At 38.8% G+C, this 17,661-nt stretch overlaps 1 protein-coding gene across 4 annotated transcripts in view; it reads left to right on the top strand.

Annotated features, from left to right (window-relative positions):
- SLC22A16 (solute carrier family 22 member 16) overlaps positions 1-17,661 on the top strand; it is a 60,549-nt gene that overhangs the window by 8,029 nt on the left and 34,859 nt on the right. For all 4 annotated transcript variants that reach the window (XR_004442853.1, XM_033234883.1, XM_033234885.1 and 1 more), the window contains exon 2: positions 11,472-11,951. Coding sequence is in view for 3 of the 4 variants with exons in the window: in XM_033234883.1 (XP_033090774.1) it covers positions 11,472-11,951 (480 nt within the window). In the remaining variant the exon portion in view is untranslated. The remainder of the gene's footprint in view (positions 1-11,471; positions 11,952-17,661) is intronic.

Below are 17,661 nucleotides of genomic sequence, written 5' to 3'. Positions count from 1 at the left end.
GCACGTGCCACTATGCCTGGCTAGTTTTTGGTGTTTTTAGTGGAGACAGGGTTTCACCATGTTGGCCAGGCTGGTCTCAAACTCCTGACCTCAGGTGATCCACCTGCCTTGGCCTCCCAAAGTGCTGGGATTACAGGCATGAACCACCATACCCAGCCTGATTTCTGATCATTTTACTGCTGGCAGGGACATGTTAATATTTCCTGGAAAAAACAGAGCTAGCTCCCATTAGCCTATCAAGCACTGGGGCTCCAAGCTCTTCTCTTGGCTGCTCATCCCAAAGAGACCCTAAGAATAGGAATTAGTGTGTTCTCTCTCATCCTGGAGCTAGAAGAACACTATTTACTTCCCACCTGCATTTTGCTTTGTATTTTTCTTTTGTGGACTAGCTAGCTACCAGGGCCAGTGCCACAGATAGAGTTCAGTTTTGAAACTGTGGCCAGCATGACCAGCCTGTGGTGTCCTGATAGCCACAAGACTTGAAATTAATTCCATTCAACCTATTATTTATCTACATGAGGTTCTGTGATAAGTGAGGAGTGGTGGCTGTTCATGCTAGCCTGGCAGTTATCTGTGAGGACTTGGAGAGGTCACTAGGTTGCGATAGTCTCCAAAGTGGGGTATGTTCACCAGTGGAGGGTAGAGATGATCCCTTGGAGTGCCACCAAAAATACACCCATTTTATATATGAATGTGTGTATAAAAGTCAATACGTATAAATGGAAGTTTATATTTACATATACATAATGTGTTAATTTAGCATTATATGAATATGTGTGTATAGATACGTTCACTTTATATGTCGACATGCACATCTGTGCACACACACACTTTTAAAAATTTAACTGATGGGAGACCCGGGCTAAATTTTTGGATACACCGGCCTATTGAACATCTCTCTTTACCAGGGTACTGAGCATGAGTAAATTTCAGCGCTGTTCATTTGCAGCCCAAGGTGTTCTCTAGCATTCTGTAGCCACGGCACTACACACTGTGCTGGGTGCTACAGGAGATACGAAAGTGGCTGAACCACAGTTTCTGCTCTGATGAGACTTTAACTCAACTTTTTATAGGACTTCTGTTGTTGGTTTGGTAGAGAAATAGAAAACATTCAGCTGGTGTTCTTTAAAAAAATCAGCATAAATAACAGAACGGTACTTCAGCTGCATATTGTGTTCATAGAAGAGAAGGAAAAACGGGGACTAGAAAATGCATAAATGAGTGAGCATGGGAAAAGGGGAAGCAAGTAAAAAGACAGGACTGAGAGAAGCTGGCAGTGAAGAATAAAGAGACGGAAAATCGGTATTTAGGTTGGAGGGGAAAAAAAACGTGGAGAGAGAGGAGTGTGAGAGGAATAGGCTAGACCAGTAGGTCTCAAAACGTGAGAGTTCTTGTAGGTCTTTGAAGTCTGCAAGGGCAAATCTTTTTCCTAGCAATACTAAGATATTAGCTGTCTTTTAAAAAACTCTCATTCTCTCATGAAAGTACAGCAGAGTTTTCCAGAGACTAGATGATGTGTAATGACACATCAGATTGAATGCAGACACAGACATGAGAAACCAGCTGTCTTCTATTAATGCAAGTATTAACTGTGAAACAGTGCCACTCTTCTTACTAATTTTGTTTCATTTTGTTTGGAACACTATATGTTATTTAATGTTAATATCTAATGAATTTATTAAATTTAATGGATTACTGAGCATTTAAAAATTTCTCCATTTCCAACCCTTTTTCTTTTGCCTTAGGAATTGAGTTTATTTTTATTTTTGTTATTTTATTTCATTTTAGATTCAAGGGTACATGTGTGGGTTTGTTAAATGGGTATATTGTGTAATGGTGTGGTCTGGGCTTCTAGTGAACCCATCATCCAAATAGTGAACATTGTACCCAATAGGTAATTTTTCAACCCTCATCCCTATTCCCTCTCTTTCTTCTTTTGGAGTCCCCAGTATCTATTATTTCCATCTTTATGTCTGTGTGTACCTATGGTTTAGCTCCCACTTATAAGTGAGAACATGTGGTATTTAGTTTTCTGTTTCTGAGTTATTTCACTTAGGATAATCGTTTCCAGCTCCATCCATGTTACTGCAAAGGATGTGATTTCATTCTTTTTTATGGCTGCATAGTGTTCCATGGTGTGTATATATGCCACATTTTCTTTATCCAGTTAACCATTGATGGATACTTAGGTTGATTCTTTGACTTTGCAATTGTGAATAATGCTGTGATAAACAGACAAGGGCAGGGATCTTTTTGATATAATGATTTCTTTTCCTTTGGGTAAATAACCAGTAGTGGGATTGCTGTATCAAATGGTAGTTCTATTTTTAGTTGTTTGAGAAATCTTGGTAATGTTTTCCATAGGGATTGTACTAATTTATATTCCTTCTAAGAGTGTATAAGTGTTCCCTTTTCTCCACAGCCTCACCAATATCTGTTGTTTTTGACTTTTTAATAATAACTATTCTGAATGGTATGAGATGATATCTCATTGTGGCTTTAATTTGCATTTCTCTCATGATTAGTGATACTGAGCATTTTTTTCCTGTTTGTTGGCTGCTTGTATGTCTTCTTTTGGAAAATGTCTGTTTATGTCCTTTGCCCACTTTTTAATGGGGTTATTATTATTTTTTGTATTAATTTGTTTGAGTTCCTTATGGATTCTGGATATTAGCTCTTTGTTGGATGCATAGTTTGGTTTGCAAATATTTTTCCCATTCTGTAGGTTATGTACTCTATCGATTGTTTCTTTTGCTGTGCAGAAGCTTTTTAGTTGAATTAATTCCCGTTTGTCTATTTTTGGTTTTGTTGCATTTGCCTTTGAGGACTTGGTCATAAATTCTTTGCCTAGGCTAGTGTCCAGAAGAGTTTTTCCTAGGTTTTCTTCTAGTGCTTTTAGAGTGTCAGGTCTTACATTTAGGCCTTTAATTCAACCTTAGTTAATTTTTGTATATGGTGAGAGATAGGTATCCAGTTTCATTCTTCTGCATGTAGCTAGCCAGTTTTCCCAGCACCATTTATTGAATAGGGAGTCCTTTTTCCATTGCTTATTTTTGTTGATTGTGTTGATGGTCAGTTGCTTATAGGTATGTGGCTCTATTTGTGGATTCTCTATTTTGTTCCATCTGCCTGTGCGTCTATTTGTGAACCAGTTCCATGCTGGTTTGGTTACTATAGCCTTGTAGTATAGTTTGAAGTCAGGTAATGTGATGCCTCTGGCCTTGCTCTTTTTGCTTAGGATTGCTTTGGCTATTTGGGCTCTTTTGTGGTTCCATGTGAATTTTAGAATAGTTTTTTCTAATTCTGTTAAAAACAATGCTGATTCTATAGGAATTGCATTGAATTTGTAGATTGCCTTGGGCAGTATGGTCATTTAAATGATATGGATTCTTCTAATCCATGAGCTTGGGATGTTTTTCCATTTTTTGTGTCACTTCTGATTTCTTTCATTAGTGTTTTGTAGTTCTCCTTTTAGAGGTCTTTCACCTCTTTGATTAAGTGTATTCCTAGGTATTTTGTGTGTTTGTGTGGCTATAATAAATGGGATTGACTTTTTGATTTAGTTTGCAGCTTGAGTGTTGTGTAGAAATGCAACTGATTTTTGTACATTAATTTTGTTTGTTGAAACTTTACTGAAGTTGTTTATCAAGTCTAGGAGTCTTTTGGAGGAATCTTTAGGATTTTTCTAGATATAAGATCATGTTATCAGGGAACAGAGATAATTTCACTTTTTAAAAAAAATTTAGATACCTTTTGTTTCTTTCTCTTACCTAATTGCTATGTTTAGGATTTCTAGTGCTATGCTATTTAGGAGCTGTGAGAGCGAAATCCTTCTCTTGTTCTAGTTCTTAAGAGGAATGCATTTTACTTTTCCCCATTCAGTATGATGTTGGCTATGGGTTTGTTATATACGGCTGTTATTATTTGGAGGTATGTTCCTTTGATGCCTAGTTTGTTGAGTTTTTTTTTTTTTTTATCATGAAGTGATGTTGGATTTTATCAAATGCTGTTTCTGCATCTATTGAGATGACCTTATGTCTTTTGTTTTTAATTTTGTTTATGTGGTGAATCACATTTATTGACCTGCATATGTTGAACCATCTTGGCATCCCTAAAATAAAACCCACCTGATTGTGATGGATTATCTTTTTGATGTTCTGTTGGATTCAGTTTGTTAGTATTTTGTTGAGGATTTTTGTATCTATGTTCATCAGAGATATTGGCCTGTAATTTTCTTCTTTTTGTTGTGTTCTTATCAGATTTTGGTATCATTATGATACTGGTTTCATAGAATGATTTATGGAGGAATTCGTCTTCCTTAATTTTCTGGAGTGGTTTCAATAACATTGATTTCAGCTCTTCTTTGTACATCTGATAAAATGCAGCTGTGAATCCATCTGGTCCTGGGCTCTTTTCTTGTCGTAGTTGTTATATTTTTTTTTGTTACTGATTCAGTTTCATTACTCGTTATTGGTCTGTTCAGAATTTCTATTTCTCTTGAGGGGTTGTATGCGTCCAGGAATTTATTCATGTACTCTGGGTTTTCTAGTGTGTGCGCTTAGAGATGTTCATAGTAGTCTCTGATGATCCTTTGTGTTTCTGTGTTATCAGTTGTAATGATACTTTTATCATTTCTGATTGTGCGTATCTGAATCTTCTCTTTTTCTTTGTTAATCTAGCTAGCCATCTAACAGTTTTATCTTTTCAGAGAACCAACTTTGTGTTTTGTTGATCCTTTGTATGATTTTTTTTGTTTCAATTTAACTGAGATCAAATCTGCTCTGATCTTTGTTATTATTCTTTTCTTCTGCTAGTTTCATGTTTGGTTTGTTCTTGATTTTCTAGTTCCTTGAGGTGTGGCATTAGATTGTTAATTTGAGATCTGTCTTTTTGATTTAAGCAATTAATGCTGGCCAGGCGCGGTGGCTCAAGCCTGTAATCCCAGCACTTTGGGAGGCCGAGACGGGCGGATCACGAGGTCAGGAGATCGAGACCATCCTGGCTAACACGGTGAAACCCTGTCTCTACTTAAAAATACAAAAAACTAGCCAGGCGACGAGGCGGGCGCCTGTAGTCCTAGCTACTCAGGAGGCTGAGGCAGGAGAATGGCGTAAACCGGGGAGGCGGAGCTTGCAGTGAGCTGAGATCCGGCCACTGCACTCCAGCCTGGGTGGCAGAGCAAGACTCCGTCTCAAAAAAAAAAGAAAAAAAAAAAAAAAGCAATTAATGCTATTTCCTCTTAGCACTGCTTTTGCTGTATCCCAGAGGTTTTGGTATGTTGTGTCTGTTTTCATTCATTTCAAAACATTTTTTTAATTTCTGCCTTAATTTTATGGTTAACCCAAAAGTCATTCAGGAGTGAGTTGTTTAATTTCCATGTACTTCTGTGGTTTTGAGAGTTCCTCTTAGTATTGATTTCTAATTTTATTCCACTGTGGTCCAGGAAGATCCTAATATGATTTTGACCTTTTCTTTTTTTTTTTTTTTTTTTTTGCATTTATTGAGACTTGCTTTGTGGGCAAGCATATGGTGAAGTTTAGAGAATGTTTTATGCACAGATGAGAAAAATGTATATTCTGTGGTTGTTGGATGGAATGTTCTGTAGGTGTCTCTTAGTCCATTTGGTCAAGTTTGCATAATCAAAGCAACAGATCAAGCTCAATGATCTGTCATCATTGACAGCTTATTCGTGTCAATATGGTATTGAAGTTCCTTTTATATGACTCTTTTATATGACTGTCTATCTCTTTTTGTAAGTCTAGTAGTATTTGTTTTATAAATCTGGGTGCTCTGATACTGGGTGCATATATATTTAGGATAGTTAACTCTTTTTGTTGAATTAGACCCTGTATCATTAGATAATGCTATTCTTTGTCTTTTGAACTGTTGTTACTTTAGAGACTGTTTTATCTCATATAAAAAGAGCAACTCCTGCTCCTTCTTTTCCATTTGCATGGCATATCTTTTTACACCCCTTTACTTTAGGCTATGGGTATCTTTACATGTTAGGTGGTCTCTTGTAGGTAGCAGATTGTTCGGTCTTTTTTTTTTAAAAAAAAATCCATTTTGCTAAACTATATCCTCTAAGTGGAACATTGAGCCTGTTTACATTTAAGGTTAATAATAATATGTGAGGTTTTGTTCCCGTCAGAGTTTTGTTAGCTAGTTACCTTGTAGTCTCAGTTGTGTAATTGCTTTATGGGATCTGTGAACTTTGTACTTATATGTGATTTTACGGTAGCAAGTAGTGTCCTTTCATTTCCATGGTTATAACTTCTTTAAGCATTTCTTATAGAACTGGTCAAGTGGTGATTAATTCCCTTAGAGTTTGCTTGTCTGGGAAATACTTTAATTCTCCTTCCTTTATGAGGCTTATTTGGCAGGATAAAACATTCTTGGCAGGCTTTTTTTTTTTTTTCTTTAAGAAAGCTAAAAATAGGCTCCCTAGGCCCCCAATCTGTTCTGGCTTGTAAGATTTCCACTGAGAAGTCTCATTAGTCTGGTAGGATTTCTTTTATGGGCGATCTGACACTTCCCTCCAGATGCCTTTGAGATTTTTTTCTTTAGCGTTAAACTTGGATAGTATGATGACTATATGCCTTGGTGACATTCATCTTTTATAGTATCTCCCAGATATTCTCTGAATTTCTTGCATCTGAATGTCTACCTCTATAGCAAGATCAGGGAAATTTTCCTGAATTATTCTCTTAAATATAATTGCTTACTTTTTCTTCTTCTCTCTCAGGATTACACATAAGTCATACATTTGGTCCCTTTACATAATTGCATATTTCTCAAAGACTTTGTTCATTAAAAGAATTCTTTTTTCTGTATTTTTGTTTTACTTGTTTAAATAGAAAGAGTGGTCTTCAAGCTCTGAAATTCTCTTTTCTGCTTGGTCTAGTCTTTTACTATAGTTAAAGTTTAATATATCTATTTTATCTTTCATATCCTAAGTTTTTGGGGGTTGATTTTCAACTTTCTTTTGCATCTCAGTGAGCTTTCTTACAATCCATATTTTGAATCCTTTATCTGTCATTTCAGAATTTTCATTTTAGTCGGGATCCATTGCTAGAGAGCTAGTGTGATCCTTTGGAGGTGTCAAAACACTTTGTCTTTTTGGAGAGCCAGAGTTTTTATGCTGATTCCTTCTCATCTGAAGGAGCTTGATATAGTTTGGTTCTGTGTCCCACCTAAATCTCATCTTTTAACTCCCATAATTCCCACGTGTTGTGGGAGGCACATGGTGGGAGATGACTGAATCATGGGGGCGGGTATTTCCCATGCTGTTCTCATGATAGTAAATGTGTCTCACAAGATCTGATAGTTTTAAAAATGGAAGTTTCTCTGCACAAGCTCTCTCTTTGCCTGCTGTCATCCACATAAGATGTGACTTGCTCCTCCTTGCCTTCTGCCATGATTGTGAGACCTCCCCAGCCTTGTGGAACTGTAAGTCGAATAAACCTCTTTCTTTCGTAAATTGCCCAGTCTTGATATGTCTTTATCAGCAGTGTGAAAATGGACAAATACTGAGCTGTTGCTTCCTATTTTTTAATTTGCCAACATTTGAATGAGACTTTTAAAGTCTGTATTCTTTTTTCCCTTGAGGGTGTGGCTGTAATATATATTGTATATGATTGTTTGGCTTTGTTTCTGGGGGCTTTCAGGGGACCAAGGGTCTCTATGGGTTCTTTGGTTATGGATATCATTTGTGTGGTTGCTTTCCCAGATACTGCTTGTTGTAGTGATGTATAGGGTGTATGAGCTGACACAGTTATCTTCTGTAGGGCTAGGAGTGTGGAGGTCTCAAGAAGCTTATCTCATATACTAGCACTGCACTCTTCTGACAGCAGGTTTTTTGTTTGATGATGCAGTTCAGTCTCTAGTCCAGTAAGTGTCGCTTAAGGGTAAGAAGAGCTAGCTCACCCTCAGGTCATCTGATGGTGAGTGGAAACCCCTGCCTTGACGGGTGTGCTGAGGTCTCAGGGGTAGGGGCCAGCAGGGGGCTGCACCAGTTCCTCATCCTGGGCAGGCAGAAACATGATCCACTACCTATCATGTCCCTTTCGCAGCACTTGTAACCCTCAGTTCATATAAACACTGTCCTTTGGCTCCTGGCCACTCCTGAGGTCTGTGAGAATGTTTCCATTGTGGCTACCACCAAAATGGCCTTGGGTCAGAGCCTCTTTCCCCAGTCCAGAACAGTCAGCTCTGTGACTTGTCTGTCCTCTATTGCAGGGACATTGCTACTTTGTGTAGGGAGCAGGAGATGGGCCCTGCTTTTTCTGAAAGACGAGGCAGTACACCTTACTTTCAGTGGGGATGCAGCCACTGTGAAAAGTGCTAGAAAGCCTTTCTTCAATTGCATGAGTGCCAGCTCCCAGCAGGGAAAGCTTCTGCTGCATCTGCAACAGTGAATGGGTGGAGTAGGAAATAGTCCCCTCTCCATGTCCCTTCCTAGCTACTACTACTGCCCCTTTCAGAAATTGGTGCTGTGCCTGCATTTCCTTTGTCCCAAGGAGCACTTTGGTGGCCTGTGCTCCCTGCTCCCCTATAAGCAACTTGCACTGAGGGCTAAATTTCTGGGGTTCCTGCAGCTCCCCAGGGTCCTGCCAGTCCCCCATGGTTGCCAAAGTCAGAGTGATTGTGGGGTATGTTTCTGGGGTATCTGGTGCTACAATATCACAAAGGCTGAGGTTGCTTGGGCAGGGCAGTGGCTCAGAACAGGTGCACAACCAGTATGGTGCCCACCATCTCAGTTCAGGCCTGAGGGGAGTGCCAGCACACCTGCCTGAGTTGGTCACCTGGTATTCTATTCTCAGGAAGTTCCCGAATTACCACTGACAGCATTGCCCAGGGTCACGAAGGCAGAGGGAGCTCTCCCACAATTTGGTATTCAGCAGTTTGTTATGGGGGTGAGGTGAGAAGGGATGCACACCTATCTACCCTTTCTGTAAGACTCCAGGCTCCTCAGGGGTCAGTCTGTGCCCGATTCTTTCTGTTTTCCTTTTCTCTGCCCCAGCTTCTAACTTTGGGCTCCCTGGAAGACCCTGGCCCTTTTTCCTCCTCTCCTTCTCCATTTTAATTTCTAATACATAAATGGAGATAAACATGATCCATATAAAGAAAGGCATTTTGGAATCTTCAAAATTTGTAAAAATATAGAGGCTCCCGAGACCAAAAAGTGTGGGAACTGCTGAGCTGAGGGATGGTCAGAAGCATCTTCCAGTGAGAAGGAGCATCAGGATGCAGTGGGGTGGGCAGGTCTGCAAAGGAAGAAGGGTGATGGAGATTGCATGTGTCAGTGGTGCAATTTGACCTCAGTTTGATCTGACAGGACCTATCTCTTGCCTTCTATTTTAATGGTTTTATAGGAATGTTGGTGATTGCCTGAACTGATTCCGTTTTCAATCTAAATAATTAAGTTACCTGTTCAAAGGTCTGCTATGCTTCTTAATTTCAGGGGTTGGAATTTTGTGAGGTAATCCAAATTTTATCTGTTCTATCCTGTTGTCCTGTGGGCATAATTGTCCTTATGAGGCAATTTTTTATTTCAGAAAATATGTCGCTGTAGGTTTGAGTCTATAAATTTGGTGACTGTATTTTTGAAAATTTTAAATAAACTTTTTATTTTTTGATCATTTTAGATTTATGGAAAAGTTACGCAGATAGTACAGCATCCCCATATGACCCTCACCCAGTTTCCCCTATTGTTAACATCTTACACTACCATAACATATTTGTCAAAACTAAGAAACTAATATTAATACATTACTATTAACTAACTATATACTTCATTTGAATTTCACCAGTTTTTCCAAGTGTCCTCTTCCTGTTCCAGGATCCAGTCCCAGAGCATCACACTACATTTAATTGTCTATAGCAGTTTCTCAATCTTTCTTTATTTTTTATGACCTTGACAGTCTCTAGGTATATTGGCCAGGTAACCTATAGATGACCCCCAATCTGGGGTCTTTTTAAAATTATTAAACTAGGGTTATGGTTTTTGGAAAGAAAACAACAGAGATGAAGTGCCCTTCTCATCAGATCGTAGGAGGGATACAGCATATCCACGTGACGTCACTGGGGATGTTAACCTTCAACACTTAGTGACATTAGTGTTTGCCAAGTTTCTAGGTTCCCCCACTGTAAAGTTCCTATTTTTCCTCTTTTCCTGCTTTGTGTTTTAGAAACAAGTCACTAAGCCTAGCCCATGCTCTAGGAGTAAATTGTGGGAATTAAACTCTACTTCCTGGAAAGATGGAATGTCTATAGATAGTAATTGAATTCTAATGTAAGAAAGATTGGTCTCCTCTCCCCCTTTTATTTTTTCATTCATTTATTTATATGAGTATGGTGTATTGTATTTGTCAGGCTTCTCCAGAGAAAGAGAACCAATAGGATACACACACACACACACACACACACAAACACCACACATACGTACATATATATGAGATTTATTAACAGGAATTGGCTCACATGGTTATAAAGGCTAAGAAGTCTCATGACCTGCTGTCTGCAAGCTGGAGAACTAGGAAACCTAGTGGTGTAATTCAGTCCCAGACTGAAGGCCTGGTGTAAGCCTTGGTCTAATTCCAAAAGTCCAAGAACCAGGAGCTCTGATGTTTGAGAGCTGGAGAATATGGATGTCCCAGCTCAAGCAGAGAACAAATTTGCTCTTCCTTCACTTTTTTGTTCTATTGAAGCCCTCAAGTGATTGGAGGATGCCCACCTCAATTGGTGAGGGTGATATTCTCTACTCAGTCTACTAGTCTGCTAATCTCTTCCAGAGATACTCTCGCAGACACACCTAGAAATAATGTTTTGCCAGCTATCTGGGCTTCCCTTAACCCAGTCAAGTTAACACATAAAATTACCCACACAGTATGGATTCATGTATATTTATTTCATGCTTTGGGATATAAAAGTTAACACATAAAATTACCCACACAGTATGGATTCATGTATATTTATTTCATGCTTTGGGATATACTATGCCATTTATTTTGTTGCTCAAATTGTTTCAGCTTCCATCTGACCATTGGGAACTTTTTCAGGTTGCTACCTGGGCCCCTTTCATATGCCCTTATCCTTTTGTTTTTTGAGTATTTCCTTACTTTCTGGTATTATAAGATATTCCAGGCTTATTTTGTATTCTTCTTGTCCTGGCTTTAGAATCAGCCACTTTTTCTGGCTCCTCTTACTGGAGAATGGTATTTAGAAACTAAGATCTGGGCAATGGGTGTGCTTGTTGCTGTTGTGATGTCATTGCTTCTAGGCCTTCTCAGTAGATGGAGCTAGGTAATATATGTATATGTACTAACTCATAGATATAAATATATCTATAATTATTTCTATATCCATTTGCATATATGTTAAGATAAACATGGTGGAGACCCTTTGAATTTGCTTATGTTCCTTTTCAGCCTATAGACCATATATAATAATTAGCTTTTCTTCTCTTGCAGATTCCAGAGAGTCCTCTATTTCATGTGTGCCTTCCAGAACATCTCTTGTGGTATTCACTACTTGGCTTCTGTGTTCATGGGAGTCACCCCTCGTCATGTCTGCAGGCCCCCGGGCAATGTGAGTCTGGTTGTTTTCCACAATCACTCTAATTGGAGTTTGGAGGACACCGGGGCCCTGTTGTCTTTAGGCCAGAAAGATTATGTTATGGTGCAGCTGCAGAATGGTGAGATCTGGGAGCTCTCAAGGTGTAGCAGGAACAAGAGGGAGAACACATCAAGTTTGGACTATGAATACACTGGCAGTAAGAAAGAGTTTCCTTGTGTGGATGGCTACATATATGACCAGAACACGTGGAAAAGCACTGCAGTGACCCAATGGAATCTGGTCTGTGACCGAAAATGGCTCGCAATGCTGATCCAGCCCTTATTTATGTTTGGAGTCCTACTGGGATCGGTGACTTTTGGCTACTTTTCTGACAGGTAAAATCAAATATTTAGGATTGTTGCATTAGTGTAGGGTTTATTTTCCTATCTGGTTTTCTTGGGAGACAAGGAATTATGTTTAAAACTTGTCGTTTTTATACTTCCTGTCTAAATACCTACCTCTATGCTGACCCATTATTTAGGGATGTATAATGATAAGGATAGGCTCTGAAGACAGTATACCTGGATCCAAAGGCTGGTTCTACCACTTACTAACTGTGAACCCCAGGCAAATTGCTTAACTTACCTGCATTTCAGAATCTTTGTCTATTAGTTGGTGATAAAAAATAGTATCACTTACTTCAAAGGATTATTGCAAAGTTAATACAGAACAAAAGTACCCTGGGCATATAACCACTCAATAGATACTTTGAATATTTTCTTCTCTTTAAGTAGACTTGCTTTTTAATAGGAGTAGCCTGATTCTAAGCAGTGTATCTATAAAATTATGGGCTTGATATAACAGCCTCTTTTAGTCTTTTTGTGCTGCTGTAACAAAATACCACAGACTGGGTAATTTACAAACAATAGAAATTTATTTCTCATAGTTCTGGCAGTTGGGAAGCCCAAGATAAGGTGCCAGCAGTATTGCTGTCTGGGAAGGCTGTTGTTTGCTTTCAAGATGATGCCTTACTGTTGCATCCTCTGGAGGGGATAAATGCAGTGTCCTCACATGGAAGAAAGGATGGAAGGGCAAGAGAGTGCTCCCTTCAACCTTGAGCCCTTTAGTAAAGGTGCTAAGGGCTCTGCTGTCATGACTTTATCACCTCCCAAGGCCACCCCTCTTAATACTGTTGTACTGGAGATTAAGTTTCAACATGAATTTTGGAGGGAATACTATCATTCAAAGCATAACCTGGCCATATATATATATATATTTTTTTTGTTTGTTTGTTTGTTTGTTTGTTTGAGACGGCGTCTCGCTCTGTCACCCAGGCTGGAGTGCAGTGGCCGGATCTCAGCTCACTGCAAGCTCCGCCTCCTGGGTTCACGCCATTCTCCTGCCTCAGCCTCCCGAGTAGCTGGGACTACAGGCGCCCGCCATCTCGCCCGGCTAATTTTTTGTATTTTTTTTAGTAGAGACAGGGTTTCACCGTGTTAGCCAGGATGGTCTCGATCTCCTGACCTTGTGATCCGCCCGTCTCGGCCTCCCAAAGTGCTGGGATTACAGGCTTGAGCCACCACGCCCGGCCCCATATATTTTTTTAAATTTACATTAAAATGAATATGTAATTCTTAAAATAAACAAAGTTTTTATCGCTGTATGAACATGGACTACACCAAAGCACAGAGATGAACTTATTGGGTCTCCATAGTTGTGGATTTTACAGGCATGTGGTGGGCATTGAGGACCTAAAGACAACAGCTTAGATTGGAAATCCCTGCCCTTGAGATATACCAGTCTGATGGGGCTGATAAACATGTCAAAAGAAAAATCATAGGGCTTTGTCATGGTCAGGGCCATACTGCTCATAGTATGTTCAAAGGTGCTAGGTATTAGTGTTTTCATTCAGCAAGCTGTTACACAAATTATCACTTGGGCCTTTTCTGTAGAAATGTGTTCACTGCTTGACTCTTGAAACTCAAAATATTTGCAACTACATGTATGAAATGTACTAAAATACATTTGCTGTATGACAAAAATGGAATATAAATAATGCTTATAACAAGGTCAGAGTACAAAATGCATTAACTGAAAATAAATTTAGTTCCTTTGTCTGAACTTGGTATAGTTATATAGACATATATTGAACACTTACAGTCACTTTGGTAGATGCAGAGGTGTATATATGTATAATAATATATAAATAAGTAAAAATAAAGTAAAGGAATAAAGAAGGGCCACTCCATAGGCAGAGCAGCCAAGACGTATATTTTTTAAAGTCCTTGAGAATTTGCAAACCGTTAACTGGTATTCATTTGGATGTGTAGCTTGCATTCAAATGACTTGGGAGCTCCAGAAAAACCGTAAGCTAAAAGATTGGTTTGACATGGTCCATGACTCCCAGTGTCTGTATTCTCTCAGCGGAACTTGTTGAAAGAGACAGCCTCCTTGCACCTCTTGTAGTCTTCTACACTTCTTGCTGGATGTGCCAAGATGGCAAGTCCCTGACCACTTTTTTCTATGGGTCATTTCTCAGAGCTGTCTATGCAGCCAGTACCTTAAAAGATGAGTGCTATGGTTTAGATATGATTTGTCTGTTGCCACCAAGGCTTATGTTGAAATTTGATCCCCAGTGTGGCCGTGTTGGGAGGTGAGGCCTAGTGGGAGGTGGTTGGGCTATGGGGCGAATCCCTCATGAATGAATTGGTGCTGTTCTCATGGCAGTGAGTGAATGAGTTCTGGCTGTCACAAGACTGGATTAATTCTCACAGGAATTGATTAGTTCCTGCAAGAGTGGATTGTTTTAAAGTGAGGACGCCCCTCAGGTTTCTCCCTGTTTACATGTGTCTGCTTTACGTTTGACCTTCTCTGCCATGTTGTGATGTAGCATGAAAGCCCTTGCAGGAAGCCAGTACCCTTGATCTTCCCAGCCTGCAGAACTATGAGCTAAATAAACCTCTTTTCTTTATAAATTATCCAATATCAGGTGTTCTTTTTTTTTTTTTTTGAGACGGAGTCTCGCTCTGTCACCCAGGCTGGAGTGCAGTGGCCGGATCTCAGCTCACTGCAAGCTCCGCCTCCCGGGTTCACGCCATTCTCCTACCTCAGCCTCCCGAGTAGCTGGGACTACAGGCGCCCGCCATCTCGCCCGGCTAATTTTTTGTATTTTTTTTAGTAGAGACAGGGTTTCACCGTGTTAGCCAGGATGGTCTCGATCTCCTGACCTCGTGATCCGCCCCTCTCGGCCTCCCAAAGTGCTGGGATTACAGGCTTGAGCCACCGCGCCTGGCCCAGGTGTTCTTTTACAGCAACATAAAATTAACTGATATGATGAGATAATGTCCCCTCTCTGCCCCAAAGAGTAGGCTTCCTAACTGCTTGCTACAAACCAGTGAATTCCCCACATGCAATGTTCCCCCTCTCTAATTCAACCCACTATCTGTGAAGTGTCATCTGGGCTTATTGTGGGACTTGGGGATTAGAGGAACTGAGACAAAGATGCTGCTGCCCTGCTGCTTGCTAATGAAGTAAGTAATGAAGTTCTTTGTTTCTGACCCAACCATCTTGTGTTTTTGCCAGCAGCCCTTAAACAGTACAGATTAATGTATTAACTTAGAGTAAAATAAAATTTAATACTCTTTGTTTACCCTCATCTTGGGCTTGAGAGGATTCTCATAAATTATTTTTCAAGGTAAATAAGTAGCTCAGTGAAAACCAAAACACATGGTTAAAAGGGACCATGAGTGAGAATCAGCAGAAACAATTGGCAGCAGAAGCAGACTTCTGCACAAAGACTTCAAATACTAGAATTATCAGGCATAAATAATAAAATAACCACACTTACTATTTTTAAAGAAATAGAAGACAAGCTTAAAAATATTGATAAAAACTAGACATTGTATTAAAACTGACATAAAATTGAAGAATACCTAGGACATCTACAAATAAAAAGTGAAATAGGTGAATAATAAATCACCTGGATAGTTTTAACAACCTGTCATGCACAGCTACAAAAAAATTCATGAAATGGATGATAACTCAGAAAAATTTATCAATATTAAAGCTCAGAGAGACAAAGAGGTGGGAAATATGAGAGATTAAAATTCATGGAGGCTGTAAAGGGAAAAGATCTGAAATTTATTTAATATTAGAAACTAAGCAATGGTGTTTACCACATTAATATATTAGAGAACAAAATTCATATGATCAACTCAATACTTACAGGAAAAGCATTTGATGAATTTCAAAGTCCATTCATGATAAAAACTGAAAGTAGAAGAATGCCTTTAACCTGATAAAAGGTTTCTGCAGTAAGGTTTACCATGAATATCCTAATTGTGAAGTGTAAAATATTAATTTCTTTCTTTCTTTCTTTTTTTTTTTTTTTAGAGACAGGGTTTTGCTATGTTGCCAAGGCTGTTCTTGAGCTCCTGGGCTCAAACAGTTCTCCTGCCTCAGCCCTCCCAAGTAGATGGGATTACAGGCATGCACCACTGCACCCAGCTCTTAATTCTGAAATGTTAAAAAGTTTTCCTTTGAAATTAGGAACAGACAAGGATGTATGAAATACATCTTCTACTTAGCATTGTACTGGATAGTCTAGCCAGTGCTATAAGGAAAAAGAGAGAGAAAGAGGGAGAAGAAAAGGAAGCAAGGAAGGAATAATGATTGGGAAGGAGAAATAAAAAGTCGTTATTTGTAGTCATTACAATTTTGTGTGAAAAAGTCCTACATATGAGTTGTTAGAATTAATGAGCATTTAAAATTAATTATATTTCTATATACCAGTAACAAATAAAAAAAATTTTTAATGTCATTGCAGAAGCCTAAAAATATGAAATATAAATGGTTAAATATAATAAAAAGTGAGGAGGGCCCTCTGTGGAGAAAATTATAAACTTTAAGAATCAAATCATTGAAGTAAATAGATATATCACTAGACAAACAGATTGAGGCTCCTTCAGAGGCTCCTGGAATAGACTTGTGCATTCATAAACCTAAGTATAGACACATACGGCATTGTATATTAGCAGGAAAAGGATCAATCAGTAAGTGGTGCTGGGACAGATGTCTAGCCATATAGAAGGAAATACAATTGGATTCATTTTCTAACATTTTACAGTACAATAGCCGTTCCAGAAGGACTAAACGTGCATATGTGAAAAAGCAAAACTATACGACTTTAGGAAAATAGTTTAGGAGAATATTTTCAGAACGTAATGGAAGGAAGGATGATTTTTTAAAACACAAAAAGCATTGACTATGAAAGAAAAGATGGATAAATTTGACTTCATTACAAGAATTTTTGCCCACCAAAAGACACCATTAAAAGAGGAAAGATATGAATGTGCGCACACAAGAGAGAGAAAATATTTGCTTTACATATAACTAAATTATTAGTGTCCAGAATAATCAAAGGATTGTTGCTTACATCAGTGGGAAAAAGACAACCCAATAGAAAAATGGGAAAAAGATTTTAAGTCACTTCATAGAAAAGAAAATCCAAATGGCTAATGAAAAGATGAACTCTCAGTGATATATAATCACACCATTTACTTTTGACCAGTTGTCAGAAGTCAAAAGTCTTGTAATGCTAAGTGTTGGCAAGAACATGGAGTAATAGGATCTCTCATCCTGCTGGTGTGAATGCAAATTAAGAATCTATGTTGGGTTAACCTTGAAGACTGATTTGATATCATAATGAGTTGGTGATGTGCACAGGCACATGCTCTGGGGCATATACCCTGAGCATGCTCCTGCACAGGTCCACAGAGGTACATGCATAAAAGTGCTCCCACAGCATTGTTTCTAACAGCCCTGCACTCTGAACAACCCAGATGTCCTTCAGTCATCTCGTGGACACATGTATTATAATATATTCTTACAGTAAGATATGTGGGCATAAAAATGAATGAGCCACAGCTACATGAAACAACATAGATGAATCTCCTATATATAATGTTTGGTAAAGGAAGCAAGTCACAAAATAATACATGTGGTATTATCCTGTTATAGAAAATGTAAAATCATAATAGCAAAACTAACCTATACTGTTTATAAACAGTAACCTGTATTGTTTAGCATTGCTTATAAAAGTTGTAA

The sequence above is a fragment of the Trachypithecus francoisi genome, unplaced genomic scaffold (assembly GCF_009764315.1).
Source record: "Trachypithecus francoisi isolate TF-2019V2 unplaced genomic scaffold, Tfra_2.0 Lachesis_group15, whole genome shotgun sequence".
NCBI lineage: Eukaryota > Metazoa > Chordata > Mammalia > Primates > Cercopithecidae > Trachypithecus > Trachypithecus francoisi.
The sequence above is the reverse complement of the archived record's forward strand: the minus strand, read 5'-3'. Positions and strand labels throughout refer to the sequence as shown.